Source organism: Neomonachus schauinslandi, chromosome 9, assembly GCF_002201575.2.
Source record: "Neomonachus schauinslandi chromosome 9, ASM220157v2, whole genome shotgun sequence".
Classification (NCBI taxonomy): Eukaryota; Metazoa; Chordata; class Mammalia; order Carnivora; family Phocidae; genus Neomonachus; species Neomonachus schauinslandi.
The window spans coordinates 104,099,920-104,123,307 of NC_058411.1; the positions used below are offsets into that span (position 1 = coordinate 104,099,920).

The 23,388-nt window shown below is 35.8% G+C and overlaps 1 protein-coding gene across 4 annotated transcripts in view; it reads right to left on the bottom strand.

Annotated features, from left to right (window-relative positions):
- Positions 1-23,388, bottom strand: part of DENND4A (DENN domain containing 4A) — a 93,431-nt gene that overhangs the window by 25,828 nt on the left and 44,215 nt on the right. For 2 of the 4 annotated variants that reach the window (XM_021694053.2, XM_044918432.1), the window contains exons 13-20: positions 15,299-15,432; positions 12,753-12,888; positions 12,193-12,399; positions 11,973-12,101; positions 11,062-11,203; positions 7,873-7,989; positions 6,674-6,805; positions 219-1,318 (exon numbers count right to left, since the gene is read on the bottom strand). In XM_021694053.2, coding sequence (XP_021549728.1) covers positions 219-1,318; positions 6,674-6,805; positions 7,873-7,989; positions 11,062-11,203; positions 11,973-12,101; positions 12,193-12,399; positions 12,753-12,888; positions 15,299-15,432 — 2,097 coding nt within the window. Of the gene's footprint in view, positions 1-218; positions 1,319-6,673; positions 6,806-7,872; positions 7,990-10,536; positions 10,669-11,061; positions 11,204-11,972; positions 12,102-12,192; positions 12,400-12,752; positions 12,889-15,298; positions 15,433-23,388 lie in introns of all 4 variants that reach the window. The other 2 variants (XM_021694054.2, XM_044918431.1) reach the window with 2 other exon arrangements.

A 23,388-nucleotide genomic window follows, 5' to 3' on the forward strand; every position in this document is an offset into this window, starting at 1 on the left:
TTCTTTCAAAACTGTACTATAAACATAACCTTAGTGAATTTTCATTACTTATTATTCAAGTTCAAATTCTGATATTTACAGACCTTATGCGTCCAAAGAGTCCTTTTTGGTAAAGCTGTGTTTAAGGAGCAAGGTAAAAACAGACATTTTTGCAAGGAAGGAACTTTTGGTGGTGGAGGACGGTAAAAGGGAAAGTAGAAAACTCGAAGAGAACTTACTTTAGATGATGTGGTATACATGGTGAATCTTGAATACCATTTGCTGGCTTTCTCTGCAACTCCTTTCCCAGCAGTGAACATACTGTTCCTTAGAACATCTAGTTTAGGTACCAGCAGTGTATCTAAATTAAATGAAGGTGATGAATGGGTTAATGCAGCTTGAGATTCTTCCCTAAATGGGCAAGAAGGTGAGAAGGCTGGAGAAGACCAGAGTCTGTCCCGTGGTCTCTCCTCAGTTTTTGTGTAACTTTTAGATTTGGTAAGTCTCATTAGCCTCGGAGAATGGGGAGGCAGGCTAGATCTTCTGCACGCCTTGACCAGTGTTGGACTTTTCTTACTGGTTGATTTGTCATCACATGCCCGTTGTAAATCGATGCTTGGCGTGCGGCTTGTCAAAGGACTGCTCATGTTATTCATATACATCACAATCTCTTCCGCTAAGTCACGCCTGGCGGATGGTGTTGAAACGCTTTTGCTATCTTCGTCATCCTCTTCCTCCTCCTCTTTTTGCTGCTGTTCAGTCTCAGCAACCAAAAGAGAGAGGGGATCAAATCCTGTGGCAACGTCCGTTTTTGCAGAAGGTTTTACTGAAAAGCTGCTGCTCATACGCTGAATCCTCTTGGGGTTCTGTGAAGCAGTGTATCCCACTTTTGATCCATCTGTCTCACTGTCTAAGTCTTCCAAATCAAAAATAACTGGAGAATCCACTTTATCTGCCAAACAATTAGGACCATCGAAAGGTGTATCGTCATCACTAGATTCCTTTTCTAGGCTGTCTCTTTTTGATCTTAAAGGTGGCTTTCCGATATCAAGACTAGTCGGTCTTGTGCTTTTTGAGATAACATTTGAAAGAATTTTTGCATCAGCTCCTAGTTTTTCAACCATATCTCCAGGGCTTGCTTCCTGGTTGATTCTATTGAGCATAAGTCCCATCAGTACTCCGCCACTAAGATTGCGGTTTCTGCTTCCCCAGGAGAGTCGCTGCTGCAAATTAGGTTCATTTTCACTTTTATGTCTTTTCCTGAAGCACCTACTTTGACTGTTTCCTGTTTCATTTGTACCTTCAAAAGATGATAGTAAGAGCAACTCAGAGGTGCTTTCTGAAAAACAAGAGAGGTGTTTTTAGCCATGAAAAATGTAATGCGCAGATATAAGATGTCTTAAATATTTAAAATACTAGTAATAAAAATGATAAGAGCAAGTACTCGCTGAGTGCCTGCTATTTGACAGACACTATAACTAGGCATTTCACTCACATTATCTACTGTAATCATGCCAACATCCTTATGGGTTGAGAAGAAACTGACGTTCAGGGGGATGAACTAGCTAGCCCAAAGTTACCCGCCCAGTCCTTACGTGATTCAAGTGGGATTCAAAAACAGACATGACTAACTATAAAGGGTACCCTCTGAGACAGAAGCTGTCTGTACTGTACTGCTTTTCAAAGCTTATAAATTAAGATTAATATTTACCTTTCTTGGAGTGGGAGATACAGGCTTTCAGCCAGAGAACAAGTAAGTCACGGGACTAAAAGGCATAGCACAGGGAATACGGTCAGTGATGCTGTACTAGCAGTGTATGGGGACAGACGGTAGCTGCACCTGTGGCAAGCACGGTATACGGACAGAAGCTGAATCACTATGCTGTACGCTGAAACTAATGGAACACCGTGTGTACTCAAAATTTTTTTTAAAAATGTACCTTTCTTATATTTAATAATAAATTTATATTAATTACACTAAATTGATTAGACAATGGTTATACAATTGTGGTTGAACTAGATGACCCTGTGACTATGAGTCTTCTACCTATAAAAATGAAAAACAAAACCAAAAACCCTAAACCAAGCCAAATAAAAGGCAGCTATGTTAGCTTTATCCACATATAAACATTATTTTTAAAAACTCCAAATCCTATGACTATAGATGTGGCTAAATAATCTTACCCTTATTTTACATATGGTTTGCAAGTTTATACCAGTTAAATGTGAATGGCTATTTTCTACTCAGAAACCTTTCACTGCTTTTTGCCAAATTACTCAGGTACCAATGCTGAAAGCAGAACGCTAGATTCCTGATCACTTTAATTGTCCTTATTATGTGGGAGTCTTCTAAAGCATTAGTCTAGGTATGGTATTGTCAACTATTCTTTTTATATCCTTATCCAACAGAACTAGTGTGCTATAACAAGGTAATTCCTGCCATGTGATGCATTTAGGGACAGGATAGGACATAAAAGGGAATATTGGAGACCATAAAAGCCTACAAACTAATAATGTAATAAGCATACACCATTAACAAGGAAAATAGCATAGCAGAAAAGTAAAGTCTATTCTTTGTTCCTTTATCACCTTATGACTAAGGGCATAAAAAGCCAAAAGTATACTTTCTTCTAACATTCTGGGAAACCTTCTGCTTGACAGATTAAATATCATCAAAGACTTGGAGGAATCTTATAATCCTAAAACAGTACTCTGGGATTGAGTTTAAATAGCTGTGCAGGGGGTCCCCTTGCAAAGTCAAAACCATGTTACAGCCTGAAGACAAATAAAGCTGGTTATCATACTATACCAGGGGTTGGCAAACTATGCTTCTGAGCCAAATCTGGCCTGTGGACTGTTTTTGTACAGACTCAAATGGTTTTTACGTTTACAATCACATACCCACAAAGAAGAACAGGTGACAGAATGGTATGTAGTCTGCATGGCCTAAAATACTACCTGGCCATTTGCAGTGAAGTTAGTCCAATCCTAGGTTCATATACATGCTAATTCCAACAGACTATGCTGGATGCTGCATGCCTCTAACACAGAGCCACAAGCTATTTAAATTCCTTGAGACAGGCGGTTCTATGACATGATTCTGGCCAGTAGTGTTAAAATGGTAGTTTTTGAAGGTTTCTGGAAAAATTGTCCTTTCCTGATAGAAGGGGATAGATGTGGCTGGTGGCCCCCTTCCCCATCTTTTCTGCCTCACACAGACAGGTGATGCATGAGGTTGCCAGTGGTCCTATTATTAATATGGTTAGGTCCAGAGAACTGATGGCAAAACCCTTGAATTAACATCTTGAGTAATTGTTTACCTTTGATTTCTTATTTGAGGAAAAAACCCTTGACGTGTGTAAGTGACTGCTAATCATATTTTCTGAGTCTTACAGCTGAAAGAATTCCTAGCTGAAATACTAGCCCCTTTTCAGATTTAGAACATTCTATAATCCCTTCCTACCACATAGCCTTTCAGAGATTGCCTCCCTTTTCCTGGAATGCTCTCTCTCAATTCCTCCTTTGCAACCCCTGTTCTTATTTGTTTTTGACGCAGACTTTAGATCTAAGTTCAAGAACCATATTCACCAAGGAAGACTTCCCGGACCAACGTCCCCCAAACCCAGGACACATCTATTTATTATATGCTCTTGTAGAAACTTACAGCCCTTCTTCACAGTATTTAATCTCAGAGCATTTTTACATTTACCTGAGTATTTGATTAATGTTTTCCCATCTCTCCTTCCTGCTTTCTCTATGAAGGTAGGGACTGGATCGTGTTTCTGTTTTTTTGTTTTGTTGTTCCTTATCATATCCCCAGAAACACCTGACATCCGGTTACATATAGCAGGAGCTCAAGAAATAATTACTGAGTGAACACTGTCTGCTGGGAAACAACTGCCACCAATAGACCAACCCAGAATATGACACAGGAGAGTGTATTATAATATGATATATCATAGCTAAATATGGCAGCTAAAGATAAAAAGTTAAACAGAAACCAGAATTCGGCTTAGAAAAACATCTCCGAGTAGGTTTTATTTCAGAGTAAATTTTCTTGTGGTTCAACTCTCAGTGACTCAATATACATTTATCAAAATGTCAAATTCTCAACATAATCATTAAGTAACCATAGGGTAATGATTTGATTTCAATATTCAGTTAAACATGAAAACATCACTTTGGTTAAACCACTCCAATATCTTTTAGAAGCTATCAGATACATAGCTAGCTAGCTAGATACATGTATATGTACACACACATACACATATATATGAATATACAGTCATATAAAATATCTGTATATTGTACTGTAAAACATAAATCTAAAAAATGCTTTGAATCCTCACATGTACTAGTATATAAGAAAAAAGTTATTGAAAAATAAGTATTCCTATAAATCCCATATACAGTCTTGGGCAGAAGTGATAAACCCATAGAATTTAACAGATGGGAATGCTTTCAAGCCCAAAATCTTAAAGATGAACTAATAACTCTAATTCACACCCAGGAAACCTCTATTATAGGCCTTTAAAACCTGACTTGTTAAGCATAAAGGGTAACCAAAGCCAGATGATGAGTCAGATACTGATTACTATGGCAAAATGTCAGGATCAAAGGATGGTTTACAATCATATTACAACAGAGAGGTCATAAAAGCAGATCTTCAGAAAAAGGCAAGCATTAATAGACAGTAATGAAAGAACAATAAGGCAAAGGCTACCAAAGGCAAGTTATTACAGGTTATAAGTAGACAATGACTAGGTTGTGAGGTAATTCCATGATCCCAAGAAAACAAATTTTAATATTTAAGTTATAACAATGACCCGAGAAAGAAAGGCAAATTCAGATAGTTACAACTCATTTAACTTTTTTTTTTTTTGAGAGCCAGAGCAGGGGAGTCTGTACACTTTTTCTGTCGAGAGCCACACAGTAAATGGTTTACTTTGCAGGCCATGCAGTCTCTTTGGCAACTACTCAGCCCTGCTGATGTACTGAAAAAGCAGCCAGACAGTATGAAAACAAATGAGTGTCGTTGTGCTTCCATAAACCTTTGTTTGTGAACCCTGAAGTTTGCCTTTCATGTAATTTTCATGTGTTACAAAATACTATTCTTCTTCTAATTTCTTCAATCGTTTAAATATGTAAAAACCGTTCCTAGCTCATGGGCTTGTACAAACACAGGTGGCAGGCCCTTCGTGGCCCACGGGCCATAGTTTGCCTACCCCTGAGCGGGAGGCATAGCTAACTGTGCTGCAGAAGAACAAATGTCACTGTAGCAAGGCCATGTGTAAACAGAGATTGCAGCCTTGACAGCTCAATCCTTCAAGATGTGTTTAGATTATATGTGATACTGAATTGAGCTAATGCCAACATAAAATATCATATAAGCAGACTAGTAACACTAGAAACTTTGAACCTTATGTCTATTTAACCCCCCAAAAAATGATCTGATGAAAAATTAGTGAGACCAAGTATTATCTCAAATCCTAAACTGACTTTTCCATTAAGTAGTTGATAACTTACATGACCTGCCAATAGCCAGATTAGGCCTTAGTTTTCTCATTAAAATAGTGCTAATATCCCCTCACGAATATAAGCGTTGCTGCATTTGTAAACATAAAATAATATATAAAAAGCACTTTAAAAAAAGATTGTATTTATTCATTTTAGAGAGAGATACAGAGCATGAAGTGGAGGGGACAGGCAGAGGGAGAGGGAGAGAGAATCTCAAGCAGACTCCCTGCTGAGCGTGGAGCCTGACGCAGGCTTGATCCCACAACCCTGAGATCACGACCTGAGCTGATATCAAGAACTGGACGCCCAACTGACTGAGCCTCCCAGGTGCCCCAAAAAGCACTTTGAAAAGAAAAAATATTAGGTATTGTTATCTAAACTATCTTGAGAAATAGCCTTTTAGCTCTGAAAAAATAGGAACAATAATGAAGATTAAAGAACTCTATGCTTCATTTAAAAATTGGGGGTGTAAGGTACCCTCAGATGGATCATCTCACCTGCTCTCATTTCCCCCTTTCAGAAAGTCCCAACAGTCTGAACTCAAGAGATGGTATGTGGCTTGTAGGTTTGTCCTTGTACTTTGTTATAACAAAAGCTGGAACAAAGTATACTATAAAATATAGAATTCAAGTTACTAAGCTATACAATGAGAGGCTACACAAATATATAAAAAAATAATCCTGGAGAATAGACTTTTAAAAATTCATTAGAAATACAGCTACAAGGGGTGCCTGGGTGGCTCAGTCATTAAGCATCTGCCTTCGGCTCCGGTCATGATCTCAGGGTCTTGGGATCGAGCCCCGCATTGGGCTCCCCGCTCAGCTGGAAGCCTGCTTCTCCCTCTCCCACTCCCCCTGCTTGCGTTCCTGCTCTTGCTATCTCTGTCTCTGTCAAATAAATAAATAAAATCTTTGGGCGCCTGGGTGGCTCAGTTGGTTAAGCGACTGCCTTCGGCTCAGGTCATGATCCTGGAGTCCCGGGATCGAGTCCCGCATCAGGCTCCCTGCTCAGCGGGGAGTCTGCTTCTCCCTCTGACCCTCCTCCCTCTCCTGCTCTCTGTCTCTCATTCTCTCTCTCGCAAATAAATAAATAAAATCTTTAAAAAAAAAATCTTAAAAAAAAAGAAATACAGCTACAAGATATTCTGCACATAAAAGAGGTACACGATTCAACTCACCTGTGCTTTCTCCTGATATTTTATCAGCACCATTGTTATTTGTACCACTGGGGCGAACTATACTGGAAGAACTTTGATAATTGAGCTTAGGCAGACAATCAGCACTTCCTTTTGCACTCTCACTCTCTGACACTGTAAAGATTAAAATGAAATTGTTAAGATAAAAGCTACATAGAAGCTATTTAGCTTTTATTTACTTAGCTATTAAGCTATTATAGAAGGCATAAAGAGAAGTAGCTTTTAGTTATAAATATTTCTAACTGATAATAGGTGATAAGAAAATACCAAACACCTCTATATCTATTTGCTGATCACAAGTAAATGATTCCACTTATTCGAGGCTTTAAGGTGTGTATCAAATTACTAAGTCATGCGTGAAGTCCATACATACATTTTGTATTTCTTCTTTGGTTGTGAAACACTGCTTTTGATGGAGGTAGGCAAGGGAGGGAATAGAGTCACAGACCATTAACAAAAACATTAAATAAAAATACTGTTAAACCTTAGAAAAGAGTCACTGTTTGAAGAAATACATATATTTCTACTACAAGAAGAGGAGTAATTGATCGGAGAGTGTTGTGCCACTGAGGCTATACACTTCACACATAAAGTTTTGGTGTGTTGGAGCATTAGGTGGTGAAGAGGGCCTGTAATGGGAGGAAAGACAAGTTATAATGGGAAAGTGGAAAATAAAATTAGCACTTTTATACTTAAAGCCACTCGTATTTTCTGTTAATAGAAGTTCACAGGGGCCCCTGGGTGGTACAGTTGGTTGAGTGACTGGCTCTTGGTTTCAGCTCATCTCAGGGTTGTGAGCTGGGAGTCCTGTGTCAGGCTCCACACTCAGCGCGGAGTCTGCTTAAGATTCTCTCTCCCTCTCCCTCTGCCCTACCCTTCCTCCCCATGCTCTCTCTCTTTCTCCAAAATAAATAAATAAATCTTTTTTAAAAAAATATTTTATTTATTTACTTATTTGAGAGAGAGAGAAACAACATGAGAGGGGAGAGGGTCAGAGGGAGGAGCAGGCTCCCCACTGAGCCGGGAGCCCGAGGCGAGACTCGATCCCAGGACTCCGGGATCATGACCTGAGCCGAAGGCAGTCGCCTAACCAACTGAGCCACGCAGGTGCCCCAATAAATAAATCTTTAAGACAAAAAAGGCTCACAAATTTATACACTATCAACTTAAGTAATACCTACGGGAACTAGAATCACTCCCTTTCTTATCTTTTTCTTCTTGAATTTCCTCAGTAGATATATCCCCTCTTCTAACTTCATCCTTAGATAATGAATTATATCCAAGATCAGACTGGCCACCTATGAAAAAGAGAAAAGAAAAAAAAAAAACAAAACCCCTATGCTGTTTATCATAAACTTCTTTAGTGAGAACAACTGGAATTATGAGCAACATATTAGTGTCCAGGTTTACTTATGAGATATTTTCTGGTTAATATCCAATTGAAAGCATTACTTTGTTAGCCCTCCTCCCCCATCTCTATTAATGCAAGAAAGGGATGATCTCAAAATAATTTGTCTTTGGCTCCACACTGCAGTCAAAAGTGACTATGTACATTCACACTACTGTCTGGGCTCCTAAAGATACAGACAAACCAGACATTCTTCAAGCCTATGACCTTTCTAGGTGAAAGTCAGAGTTCCAACTAAGCAATGCAGAAGAAAAATCTGCAGGGAATTCAGAACAGAACATTCACACATAGATCACTGGAGCCAAATGTCTAAATGATTCCACTGAAGAAAATGGGTTTATTTAAATTTACTGATAGGTAATTGCTTTCTCTGAAAATTTAATTGAATAATTATTGAATTGCACTTGAGTATAAATACATGGGAGTGAGAAAAATTTAGTGTTACTGTTAAGAAAGGCAAACATTGCACTGATATAAGGAAACTTCTAATTCTGTTCAAGAGGCCTTCTGTAATTTTCTGCAAATTGTTTTCACTAGATTAGCATCAAAACATAAGGTTTTAAATCCTAGTTCTTCATCTTAGGAGACATGATTTTAAGCAAACCATTTAACCTTTTGGTTTGGATTTCAAGTCCCCAGATTTATAACACACAAAGTATGGTTACGATTATATGAGAGAGACTATATATGGAATGATTTTATAAACTGGTAAAGAACTATGTAAAGAAACTGTATTAAGTATCACTAGGTATTTAATATCTCTTATAATTTTGAGTTTGTATTTTTTCTAATCAAACTTTGGCTCTGTTTCCACAGAAAATATAAATTTAAAAATATTATGAAGATAATCTTGATGAAATTCATGCTTTTATTAGATTCTGCATGCTTTAAAATAGACTTTTAAAAGGCCATAGTTAAAAACAAAAGATAGAGGGGCACCTGGCTGGCTCAGTTCGAAGAGTGTGTGAATCCTGATCTTGGGGTTGTGAGTTCGAGCCCCACATGGGGTGTAGAGATAACGAACAAAAATGAGACTAAAAAAATTGATTGCTTCATTTTTAAGAGAGAATGACTGAGGATGACTACTATAACTCAGATTAAATTCACATTGCATGATCAAAAAATAAAACGAGCCAAGAAAGAACTATGAAAATTACATTTCAACACAATTTGTTTACACTTATTACTCTTAAAAGTAGGCAAAAGAGGAGACAGACCAAAATAATGTTACCATTTACAGAGACAGAAGCCTTCATATTTCATTAGTAATGCTGGGATTTTTAAATTTAAAATTTCTGTCTGTTAAGAGGTGGCCCTTATACTCTGTTCAAAAGTCATGGGATGTCTGGGTGGCTCAGTCAGTTAAGCGTCTGCCTTCGGCTCAGGTCATAATCTCTGGGTCCTGGGATTGAGCCCTGAGTCAGGCTCCCTGCTCAGCAGGGAGTTGGCTTCTCCCTCTCCCTTCGCTCCCACCCTCCCCCCACCGCTTAAGCGCTCTCTCTAAAAAAAAAAAAAAAAAAAAGGTCATGTGTCTTTTTTTAATGTACTAATGAAAAGGACAGAATTATTCAACAAATTAAGTGTGTCAGTTTTAATTCTTAGAGAAAACTTTTGTTCAAATCTGATATTTTAATAAAATTAATAGCATCTTCAGGGCTAGAATGCTGCAAGTTTTATATGTATTTGCAAGTTTATTATACCTTTTTATTTTAATATAGTTTAAAACTCACAAGAAGTTGCAAAAATAATATAGTACAGAGAGTTCCTGTGTACTGTTCACCCAGCTTCCCTCAATGATACTATCTTACATGAAACATAATACACTGTTAAAACCAGGAAGTTGATGTTTATACGTACTATTAACTCCGATAAGGGCTATAAGTTTCTTTTTTAAAAAAAAACTCTAATAACATTTTCATAATTACAAACAAGAATTTACCCTAAGAAAGTGACATGATACAGAGATCTGTGGGCTATCCAGAGTTAACTGGGTTACCATGGACTAAATACTTGAATAAACTCTCTCTTTTTTTTTTTTTAAAGATTTTATTTATTTGACAGAGAGAGAGATACCGAGAGCAGGAACACAAGCAGGGGAAGCGGGAGAGGGAGAAGCAGGCTCCCCGCCGAGCAGGGAGCCCGATGTGGGACTCGATCCCAGGACCCCGGGATCATGACCTGAGCCGAAGGCAGACGCTTAACGATTGAACCACCCAGGCGCCCTTGAATAAACTCTCTTAAACTTTTATTTCTATTCCAATAAAGAATAAAATGGCATATAGTTATTAGACACAATATCAAACCAAGTGCCTAACATATATAATTAAAAAGTGACAGTTAACCTAAATACAGCACTGAGAATTAAAATCTAAAAAAGGCCAGCAAATCTAAATTTTAAAATGTACTGTAATAAATGTATACATAAGCACACACAAACCTGTACTAGATCTATCATCAGTAGCATACACTTTGATTAAACCCGTATTAAAAGGTGCCTGCTCCACAGTGTGTGTCCCATGACCACTATCCATGCTGCCATGACTAACAGCATCCAGGTCACTGCCATCTGCTTAAGAACACAATTTGACAGCATTTTACTACTCAGGCAGATACCACAAATACACATTAGTTTGTTGCTCAAGCTAATAATCCACTCATACTGAACACGAACATGCCACATAATTAGCAAAATACAACCATAACAACTGTAATGATTGTGAATTATTAATGGATACTAAAACAAGATCACCAAAGGGTGATAATTTAACAGTTAAAGAAAAAAAGTGATTGAAGGTATTTTTTAAATGGGAAAATAGTATTAGAATTTGCTTAATGGCAGTAAAAACTAGAAATTATTAAATATTTTGAAACTAAGATTTCTAAAAAATGTAAATTATAACTAGTCAATTAATTTTTTTTTAACAAAGTAAAACAAATACATCCCCTAAGAACTTTTAATTACCTGAGAGAGTTGTTTGTGATAAGTGTGCATGTTTCTTTAAAGCTCTTTTGAACTGTGCGACTCCTAAAACAACGTTTCTTACTTTTGTCCAAAGAAAATAGCCACTACGACTTCTTGAAGGCCAGGTACTTTCCAAAACAGCCTATTCATTCAACAAAATAAAATAGTTAGTAAAATAAAATATATCAGTGAATGCACGTTGGCTTTATAGTAAAGCTAAAGAATATCTAAATACATTGTATAACAGGAAAATAGAACAAAAAAACTTACTTGATTTACAGAATATATATACATATTTTTAAAGATTTTATTTATTTATTTGACAGAGAGAGATATAGCGAGAAAGGGAACACAAGCAGAGGGAGTGGGAGAGGGAGAAGCAGGCCTCCCGCCGAGCAGGGAGCCCAATGTGGGGCTCATCCCAGGACCCTGGGACCATGACCTGAGCCCAAGGCAGACACTTAACGACTGAGCCACCCAGGTGCCCCTTGTAGCTGTATTTCTAATGAATTTTTTAAAGTCTATTCTCCAGGATTATTTTTTTATATATTTGTGTAGCCTCTCATTGTATAGCTTAGTAGCTTGAATTCTGTATTTTATAATATACTTTGCTCAAGACTATATTTATACTTATAAGTATAAATATACTTTTATAAATAAAACTTTAATGTATAAAATGTATACATTATGTAAAACTTTATATGTATACATAATGTAAAACTTTAATGTATAAAACTTTTATAAATAAATAAAAGTATAAATATACTTTTATAATATACTTTGCCCAGAATATATTTTAATACTCCAAAACCAATGCCAAATAAAGCCCAAATCAATTATTTCTGCCATTATATTAAGGTTGTATAGTCACAAAAGTTATACTCATTCTCCCATTAAATCAAAGTCATTACCTTATTATAATAACCATAAGTGATGGCATTGGGGTCAATACCAGCTTTCTGCATTTCAAAAAGCACTCGAACCGCAAGCACCGGCTGATCATACTGCCCACAGAGCTGCATAAGAATGCGGTAGCACACCTGAAACACACAGTTCAGAAGTGTTCGGAAACAAAGTATCTACGAACATAGATCTAGAATAAAATAGTGCACTTTTAAAAAGAATTGTTACCTCATCAGGTGGATCCATCTTTTTGGACTGCATTTTTTTAAGCACATCATATGCTGTTTTCAGTGCCCTGACTTTTGAATGACATACTTTCACATAAGCTGGCAGACAAATAAACCACAGTCCGTAACAGTGGCGCAGGAGACACCTAGACCACATTTGAGGAATGGAAGAATACCTCTTGGCAATTTTATGGGCTGATTTAATTTCCTAGAAAAAAATGCAAGGGTCTCATTAATAAACTGACACACTTAAGCATCCTTATTTAACTGAACGCTGAACAAGTATAAGTCATACGTTTTTATAGTACTTCCCTAACAAAATCTGTCTATAATTAATACAGATTCAAGCAGAGGCTTATAAATATGTGAAATAAAGTTCTAAGATAAGAAAATTCATTAATTTTTTGAAGTCACATTACTCTAAATTATTTTGGGGATGTTTTGAGGAGCATAATCTAGTCATACATATGGGATAGTAAAATATATTAAGGGAGGATGAATGTCATATTTATTTTTGTTCTAATACTTGATTACATGAAAAACGCAAAATCGTCAAAGCACCTGTTTTGTTCTTCTGAACATGGGAGAAGGGCTGCTAGGACTACTTGATTTTGAAGGCAATTTGTTCTTTCGTGTTTGTAGAAATCCTTCAGGTCTCTCAAATAAATTGTTTCTAAGAACTGGAAATCCATTATAGCTGTTTTTGAAAAGAAAATAAAAATCTCAAGCACACATAGATGATCATACTGGTCATAATCTAAAAAAAAATTCTGACCAATAACTCCTTAACTTAGAGTCTATTTTCATTATCTTTCTCCATCAGACTATGATATATACTCAACAAATATTCGTGCTAATGTTGCCTTTCTTGTTATCATATTTAGACATCTAATAGCCAAATACAAACTCAAGTATATATTTTAGAGGTAGAAAAGTGAAAGATTTAAATTTTGCTGAACTTGACATCAAACCCTAAAGTAAATCAAGTGAACTTTGTAAGTTAGTATTCACGTAAATACACAGCAAACATATCAAATAATATGACAGCTGGTAAAGGGCCCCCAAATCAATACTCTTTCAGACAGGACAGTCATTAGTATTATTGCTTTAGGTTAAGATATTACTATAGAACCGTCCTCTTCAAAAGATACAAATAATGTATTAGCACATTCCAAGACAAACTCTGATATTATCATGAATTGGTTTATCAGGTTAGCTAAGCAGGTTCTGGCTCTCATTTGTGAGAAAGAAAACTGAAGAGGTTGGAGAAGAAGAAAAGATTAGAATGAGTGGCCCTATGAGGAAGTGGGTCTAATTGGGGTGCTAGAGCAAGGTGTTTGGGAATGTAAAAGGTAGCTGCAGCTAGGAAAAAGACATGCTGAAAAGAACAGAAGAAGCCCCTGAGCATCAAACAGAACCTACTTTATAATCTTCCTAAAGGCATAGCAATAGTTTCAATTAACTGAGAAGAAAACCAGCTATGATAAAAGATGGTAAACTATATCTATTATACATTACTACAGGCAAATTCAGTAGGGTAAAAAATAAATATTAAATGTTAAGGAATAAAATAGCAAAGAAGTTCAGGAAAACTACGTCCCATAAAAATTTCACTGTATGTACACGGTGTGATAATAAGACCATTCTGTGTACCTTATGGAAACTTACTACCCTATCATTTCACAAAGACAATGTAAGAATATGAGTCACCTCTCACTAAGAGGACCCACTGTGCACACTGAAGACATTTAAGCTGTGTCTCCAATGACGGGTATGATTACACCAAAATTATATTGTTAGTCTCAACTTAAAAAGTGACTTAGATTCTTTTAAAAATGGGAACTTTCTAAGCTAAGTAATTTTTTTTATTAGAGGACTAAATCTAAAAGTAAAGTTTAAATTAAAAAAAAAAGTTAAACCCAAAGCATAAAAAGAAAAACAAAACTGTATTAGTGAAACCTGCTCCTAAACAAATCTTAGAAGTATAATGTACAAAAGAGATCAAAGAAATGAGATCTTGTTTAGAAAGAAAAAGAAGCGAGAAAGAGAAATTAGGAGATTTTAAACACCTCTGATAAAAGCCAGAATTTCATTAATAGATGAAAAGTAAGGGCAGGAACCAAGTGGCCTATGAATTAATCAACAACATTCACAAACACCTGTTGCACCACTTTTTCATCTGTAAAAGGAAGAATTTAACCCGAGTTATAAATGAGGGTGTCCTGAAAAATCCTTTTTCAATGAAAATAAACTGCGACCTAATGAATGACAGATGTGAAATGGTTTTAAAATCTTTAAAGAAAGTATTACTGGAGAAAGAAATCATTTAAAATCTAAAAGGAAGTGCCATTTTAAGTAAAAATAAATGCATACTGGAAACTACCTCTAGTAGATAACAAATGTATGTGTTTAATACACATCTAGATAGATACACAGATGTATAATAAGTCTACTTCTATGATAACCTTATTTTACTATGCTCGGAACTTTCTCTTTTTCCCATTAGACTTGAAAGCAGGAACAACGTATCATTCAAGTCTATATACCAAGCACTTAGCATAGCATCTGACCAAATTTCCTAAGTTAACTGATTGATTCCCAATAGTTCTGAATTTCCATGACTTAAATAAAAACTCACAGAAAAATTAATAGCCTTAAAAATTATATTATCAAAATTAAGGCCACAAATATTGACTCTAAATTAGATTTAATCCTGTTGTAAACCAAGGTTACATTAATCAGTATGTGTGTGGGAAAGGGGATGAAAGTGAGAGGATTAGCTTTAGTGAGAAACAAAAATCAAAATCTATAATAAAAGTGCTGCATTTTGGTGGGTGAGGTCCTAACTGAGTTTAACCAACATTTATGAGAACAGATACTTATGTAGATATAGAGAGCTTCCCAAGGCTATATTATGCAAAATTATAATTCTTTTCTCTTTATACCTCAAAACTTAATAATGGATGTGGGATAAGCTTGCTTACCACCTAAAAATTAGGAATCTGTAAAGTTTGGATTTTTGAAAATACCACAGTCCTTAGAAAGCTACGTCACAGATGATGGATTGCTTCTCTCTTTCAATCTCAAACATTCTGCCTCTTGAATACCTGTACTGTAAAGGGGGTTCTTCACCATTGGGTAGATGGGGGATCTCAGGTGGTGTTACAAAAACAGTATGTTCACTTTTGAAAGATTCATCCAGTTCTATAAGTCGCATTTCACCACTCTTGTCCATATCCACCTGAAAAAGTTTAAAAAACATACATTAAAAAAATACATTGGTTAGCCAAGAGTTTGTCTATGGGGAATGGTTAAATAAACCATTTACATAACTGGATATTAAAGAACTGTTAGGAAAAAAAAAATGAGCAAGTTCTCTATGTACCACTAAAAAAGATTTCCAAGATAATTAAGTAAACATAACAAGGTGTAGAACACTGTATATATTATCTTTTGAGTAAGAAAGAGGGGAAAAATAAAAACACATATACATTTTTTTGCTTGTATTCACATAAGGATATACTAAAGAATACTATGAAAAGTAATTTCCCATATGGGGAAGGGGTGATGAATGGAATGGACAAGGATGAGATAGGACCCAGATTTCCCAATGTATACCTTTTTACATTATTTTGCATTTTGAATCATGAGAATGTACTCAAGAAGTAATATTTTTTAAAAATGCACAAACACGTGTGTGTATGTGTTGAGAATACCGAGTTCTAGATCTCATTTATACTAAGTATAACATATTTCTCTAAGTTTTTCCAGTTTATGTAGAAGCAGATTTGAGTTAAAATTCCAGTCACATCAGTATTGAAAGCACTTTAATAGTACAATCTCCCCTAGATACTCTATGGCAAAGTAATATTCATAAAAAATGAAAACAGACTCTAAACTGCCTAAAAGGAGCTCATGAACTAAAAAGCACAACATTGGCATTAAAAAAAATTAAAAACAAACAAACAAAAAAACCCACCAAGATGTCATACATAAGACAAAATATAACCCACGGCACTTTATTATGTTAGAGAGAATATCATATTATCAGTCAGAAATAAATGGGAGAACAAGAATTATTACCAAGTTAACTTTTTAAGATAAGGATTTAAGGCACAATATACCACAAAAGGACAGGTATAGCTTTTAAATTTTTCTAATTCTTATTAAAAAAAGCTGAACATTCAGAGTGTTCTTACATAAATTGTCAGTTATAATTTCACAGTATTACATGCTATAATCTCCAAGATTAAAGAATGTTCTTAATGATATATCCATATAGTATGCTAGAAAACAATAAAGATGTTTCAGAATAATTAAAGACATGAAAAATGTTCACAAAGTAATGATAAATGAAGAAAACCCATACTACATATATTTGATTCTAATTTTTTAAAAGAGAGTGAATATGTATGCCATATATACATATGTATATATATATATTCATGTTTTTCTCTCACACATGTATACTCTTATCAAAATGTTACCTCTGGGTAATGGCATTATTGCAATGAATTGTCTTCTTCCTTATATTGTTATTTTCCAATTAAAAAATAATATGTATTAGTTTTATTGGTTTTTTCCAAAAATTACAAAAGAATAAATACTCAAAATAAAAATTTAAGCAAAGTAGAATATATTGCTTTAGAATAAGCACTTATTTCTTTTTCTTTTTTTACGATTTTATTTATTTATTTCACAGAGAGAGACACAGCAAGAGAGGGAACACAAGCAGGGGGAATGGGAGAGGGAGAAGCAGGCTTCCCACTGAGGAGGGAGCCCGATGTGGGGCTCTATCCCAGGACCCTGGGATCATGACCTGAGCCAAAGGCAGACGCTTAACAACTGAGCCACCCAGGCACCCCTAGAATAAGAACTTATTTCAATTCTGTTGATGGATAGTTAAAAATCAGTATATAAAAGGTACCTTTCTTTCTAGCCTGTCAAAAAAGAACTTTTATATGGTGAAATAAGCAAGGATACAGTAAACTGGATAATCACATACCCTGATTGTACTCAAAATTGGTAAAGATATGTTTATTTTTATTTTTTTAAGATTTTATTTATTTTGACAGAGAGAGACACAGCGTGAGAGAGAACACAAGCGGGGGAGTGGGAGAGGGAGAAGCAGGCTCCCCGCGGAGCAGGGAGCCCGATGCAGGGCTTGATCCCAGAACCCTGGAACCATGACCTGAGCCAAAGGCAGACGCCCAACGATTGAGCCACTCAGGTGCCCCGGTAAAGATATGTTTAAACACATCTGCCTTATTCTTATTCTAAGGAAATAACCTAACATGAAAAAAAAAAACCTCGGGGGCGCCTGGGTGGCTCAGTCGTTGAGCATCTGCCTTCGGCTCAGGTCATGATTCCAGGGTCCTGGGATCAAGCCCCGCTTCGGGCTCCCTGCTCCACGGGAAGCCTGCTTCTCCCCCTCCCACTCCTCCTGCTTATGTTCGCTCTCTCGCTGTGTCTCTCTCTGTCAAATAAATAAATAAAATCTTTAAAAAAAAAAAAAAACCTATCAGCATGAAAGATTTTTTTTTCCAGGATTGCAATAGCAATACATTGGAAGTCACCTATATTTCAAAAAACAGGTAAATGAATGAAGTATGATAAATAGATGAAATATACAATCATTAAAAATTAAAATAGCAAAGATCACGCAGACTTCTGGTTGAACAAGACAAATTAAACACAACAATTTACCTTCACTCCCTCTTGAAATCTCACCAAACTGAGAAGTAAGGGGATTGAAAAAAAAAAAAACCCAGCAAAGACAAAATGAACTGGAGAGAGGACAATAGCACAGCTGGAGTTCAAAACATTTTAGAAGCTGCAAAGTAGATCGATGTGACCTGTGAAAGCTGAAAGCCACAGCACTGGGGAGGGGATAAAGGAGAAAAAGCCAAAAATCTAGCCATTTTGCTGTGTAGAGTCCCAGAAAGGTCAGGAATGAAAAGTGCTCGATGACCTTGAAGATGGGAGTACACATGGAGCTGAAGCAGGAGAATTAGTTAAAAGCCTACATTTAAGGACTCCCAGATCCCTGACACAACCCAGTATTAGGCCACTACCTCTCCCCACCGTGGCCATAGACTAGGTTGGGTCTTTCTGTGTGAACCAGAAGGACTCTAGACTTGAGGACACCAGACAGAGCTGTGGGAGATGAAGGAGGCTAATAAAAACAGGTGAAGTGAGTAAAAGCCTACATGTTACAACAAGGGAAAACCTCAGTTACCTTCCCCTCTCTGTTGTGAGAATATTGGCAATCAGGCTTACACTCCTCAGGCTAAAGACTGGAGCTAACCTCTTGGGGAAGCTAAGCAGCCTAAAAGAAAAGAATTATAGACACCGATCAATCAGGGACTCTAACGATATAGCTGAGTTCCTTTATGATCATCAATCTCATACCTAAGGAAGCTCCAAGCCTCACCTCCCCATTAAAGCTCCAATGAGTTCTTTGTGCCTCATTCTTGAAATACTGATCAAAGATTACACAAGGAAAACTAATAACTTGAAGGAAAATAAAACAAATATTAAAAGCAACATTTGACTAAGAAGCAGCAGAGACAATGCAAGGGGATAAAACTGCTCAAAATAACTAAAACGAATAAGCCTACATCCATGAAAAGAAGATGCTATAAAAAAGAGACTTAGGGAAATTATAAATGTGACAGAAGTAAAAATTATACTACAGAAGTTGGAAAATAAACTTGAAGAAATCTCCCAGAAAGTGGAGATGAAAAACAGAAAATGGGATGAAAAAGTTAAGAGGATCAGGATAGGAAGGCCAATATCCAAACAATACATACTTCAGAAAAAGAGAACCAAAGAAATGGAGTAAAGAAAGAAATGGGATGCAGGAAAATTGCCCAGAATCTGAAGAAAATGAGTCCAGAGTAAAAGGGCCTTCACGTACTCAACTCAGTGAAGAAAAGAAGGCCTCCACCAGGCATATCCTTATGAAACTTTAGAACATCAAGCATCTTAAATGCTTCCAGAGAGAAAAAGAGATCAGGCACAAAAGGTCAGAAATCAACATAGCATTAGACCAGATGTTACTCTCAACAATAACATTCAAAGCTAGAAGATTTTAAAATTTTACATCCAACCAAATTAGCAATCAAGTATTAGGAGAGAATAAAGATATTTACAGACAGGGCATCAAAAAATGTTTATCTCTCACATACTCTCTCTCACTAAGCTACTGGAAGATGTGCTCCATCATAAAAAGGAAATACACTACGAAAGAAGTTACTGAAGCCAGAAAGCAGGGGATCCAACTCTGGAGAGAAGTCAATATAAGTCCCAAGATGATGGTGAAGGAAAAAACCAGGATGAGAGACTAGCAAGCAATCAGTTCAGATTAGAATACAAAAGGAAATTTCCAGCAAAAAAAAAAAAAAATCAAATGACTAGATTACCTGATATGTTGGAAAAATTGAGATTTTAGATTTTTCACTTTTGTAGAAGAGTTTGGAGATGAATTAATAGTAGACACAAAACAAGAAATACAGTAATTATTAACTTCGGAGAAGCCAAAATCCATGCATGAAAGGAAATCTAATTACAATATATATGTGGCCTAGCTGGGATTATATACAAAGTGATAATAATATTAACACTGAACAACCATTTGAGCAAAATTCCTTATAATGACACTGGGAGAATTCAGGTGGTGTGGTAGGAATGACATTAGGATAAAAAACAATCAGCAGCAATAAAAACATGTTATTTGGAAATCTTAAGGTAAATAGCTGAAGAAATGGATGAAAGAGAAAAGTGGTTGCCTTCGGGGAGTAGAAACTAGGGGCAGGAAGGAATGGAACCAAAGCCTTGGAAAATTATTTGACTTTCTAGATTATTATGTTTTACTGCAGTAAAAATGAAAATTTCCTTTTATGAGATTTGGCTGTGATATTAAAAATGCTTATAAGATCTGGTTGTATAAAAAATTGGGAAACTACATTATAATTATGAAAACAACACTGAAAGTGAATGTCAAATGGATATTAGGGCACTGGGCTTTACAGAGTTTTTCTCTCTCTTATTTTCCACACTTCCTGTTTCATTAGTCATTTAATAATATTGTTAAAAATTAAACTTTCAATAAAAACAGAGAACACCTAAGCCATTATTAGCAAACCGAGCAATATTTTTAAAACAACAGCATTAGGAATATGTCAGTGATAACTCAAAATCATAGGTATCCCAATAGGATACGGTGTCCATGGGTAACCCAAGAACAATGAGAAGCTCTACACACAAACCTTTTATGCAGATGAAGTGTGGTTAATCTAATTATAAGGGCAGCAGTGATAATGAAAAAGAAGAGATGGTTAAAACAAATACCCAAGGTCATTGGAAAGAAAGTTGGAAATTACTCCTGTCTCCATGATGGACTATTACAAGAGTGAACTGCTTGTCTATGAACAACAGATGTTTTTAAATTTGTATTATTTATTTTTTTTAAATTTATTTGTCAGAGAGAGAGAGCAGAGTGAGCCAGAGAGAATGTACGTGTGGGGGAGGGGCAGAGGGAGAAGCAGGAGAAGCACGGAGTCTGATGAACAGGGAGCCTGTCTAGGGGGAGGGGGAACTGATCCCAGGATCCTTAACCAACTAAGCCACCCAGGCGCTCCTAAATTTCCAGCCATTTTGTTCACATAGAAAAAAACCTGTGTATGAGGACAATTGCTCTAATTCTCAGTACTGTAAAGTCTATTAAAATATTAAAATTTTGCACTGTAGATTCAGTACCCTGGGAAAAGATATTTTCCTTAACTTGTATACCAATAAAATCACATTCAACATTATAAAAACAGCCATGCTATATACATCCTACATGTATCAGCTGGCCATTTCTGTCTTTTGGAAAGCACAGTGACATCTGCCCATTGGGAGAAAAAGAAATCCAACACCCACGACAGGATAAAATTAAAGTAATTTTCATATTCTCTTCATATTTTTTCCACAAGACATTAATATACTTAGAGAACACTGCAGAGGGATGCTTGGGAGACTAAGAAAAATCTTACCAGACTATTTGTTACACAAACCTGCCCTTAGTTAAGAACCCTCCTATAGGAACAGATTGTAAGGATTTAAAACATAATCATACGAAGAACAAGAACACATGGTTCTTAAATTAGTCATAAATGAAACTCAAATAATTCTCATACACTGTTTTTCTTATTCCTATTCAGCATTACCCACTCTAATGGGGCTCAGTTGTTAAGCATCTGCCTTCGGCTCAGGTCATGATCCCAGGGTCCTGGGATCGAGCCCCACATCGGCGGGAAGCCTGCTTCTCCCTCTCCCACTCCCCCTGCTTGTGTTCCCTTCTTGCTGTGTCTCTTTCTGTCAAATAAATAAATAATCTTAAAAAAATAAATTAAAAAAATAGGAATATGTCTAATTCCTATTCAATCTTAATCATGGATTGACTTAGGTAGTTAATTTATATATATTATTATTTATATATAACTTATATAAAAACTCATATATAAATATATAATATGTAATTTATATATAAATACTACTTATTTCCCATAGCTAAATTGCCAGAGGTAAAAGGATCTGTTCACTTAAAAAATTAAGTTAAAAGTCACCCAACTAAGAAATAACCCTACATAAATGGTTATTTTAAAAGTATTACTGATATTCATAAAACATTTGCAGATTAAAAGCAAGTACTCACTTGTACTAAGTGTACTTAAATTGTGGTACTATAATATGAAAGGTAGTAACAGTACTGTATAATTATTTACTATTTCAGACAGTTCTGCTTAATAATACTAGGAATACAATTAACCTCTAACTGCATATGAAGGTTATTAAGATGTATTTTGGATCTTGTGACATTTTGTTATTTTCTCTAATAAAAACTTCCTTGAATTATAATAAAGCAAATACAAGTAACTATGTTTTAGTGAGTTAATTTTGAGTTTTAATTTTCTTAGTCACTAAAATCTTTAAGTGCAACATGATTCCATTATATGTAAGTGATCTTTTGTTGGATCTAGATTTTGAGTAGGTGAATAGCATTTCAGGAAAATAATCTGTCCAGAAACAATGGTTACACATTTAATGGGACTGGCTTTTTTTGACAGAATGTATATTCTTTAAGCAATTATTCTCATGTCCTGTACTGACTCCAAGTAAATAGCAGGTGACCTACTTTCAGAAATTCCTAGACAATATAATGTAGTAATTATCAGTGATAAAATATCCTTCTTAGAACATGATGCCCTAGGTACCTAGCAAAAGTGTTATATGTCTTACAATATTAATGAGTATTTTAAAAACCATATGATACTGACATTACTGTATGAATTCTTAGTTGAAACACAAACTTGTGAACAAGATACATAAAGTAAGTAGAAAAAGGGAACAATACAAGATTTCTGTCGTTTGCACGGTTAAGTGGATTCCTACAACAAATTTAGTGTTCCCATGTGGATTAATTAATGTATTGGCTAAAGTATGATATTAGCAAAACTCTGGTCACTAGTTTAGTCCCTTACAATTCAGTTAGCTTGGCACAAGAACAAAGTGTTACACAAATGTATGCCACTGTTCACAAGGCAAGCTCAATGAGCATATAGGGATGACCAGTGGAAGTTCAGCACCAGAGGGGAAAAACTTTAAAAGTGCATAATGCTGTAAGAAACATCATTAAAAAAAAAAAAAAGGCTCTACGCCCAATGTGGGGCTTGAACTCACGACCCTCAGATCAAGAGTCACATGCTCTACCCCTGAGCCAGCCAGGCACCCCCAGAAACATCATTTTTTATATAAAACAAAACAAGTATTCCTATAAAAAAGGATTTAAAGAAATTGTTTTAAAGCACACTTTTCTATTTACCACACACCTTTCTATTTATTTATTCTTTCTATTAAGCACCAAATAAGGCAAACCTACAGATTTGATTAAGATAGTGAAAACCAAGTTCTTGGCACAATGCTGCAATGAAAACAAAACTGTCAAGGAGCTATGGCATTACCACTCAAACAGGATTTTGAAGCTCTATATAGGCAGAGTTCAACTTACAAAAAAGGCAGGGTTCTAAAAGTCCACTTCTAAATTGAGTATTCAAAATTAGGTTGATAGAAATGTTCTATGTTTTGGAGTCATGGTCACATGGAAATCTGTATTTGCTAAAACTCATCAAACTGTACATTTCAGAGGTGCATT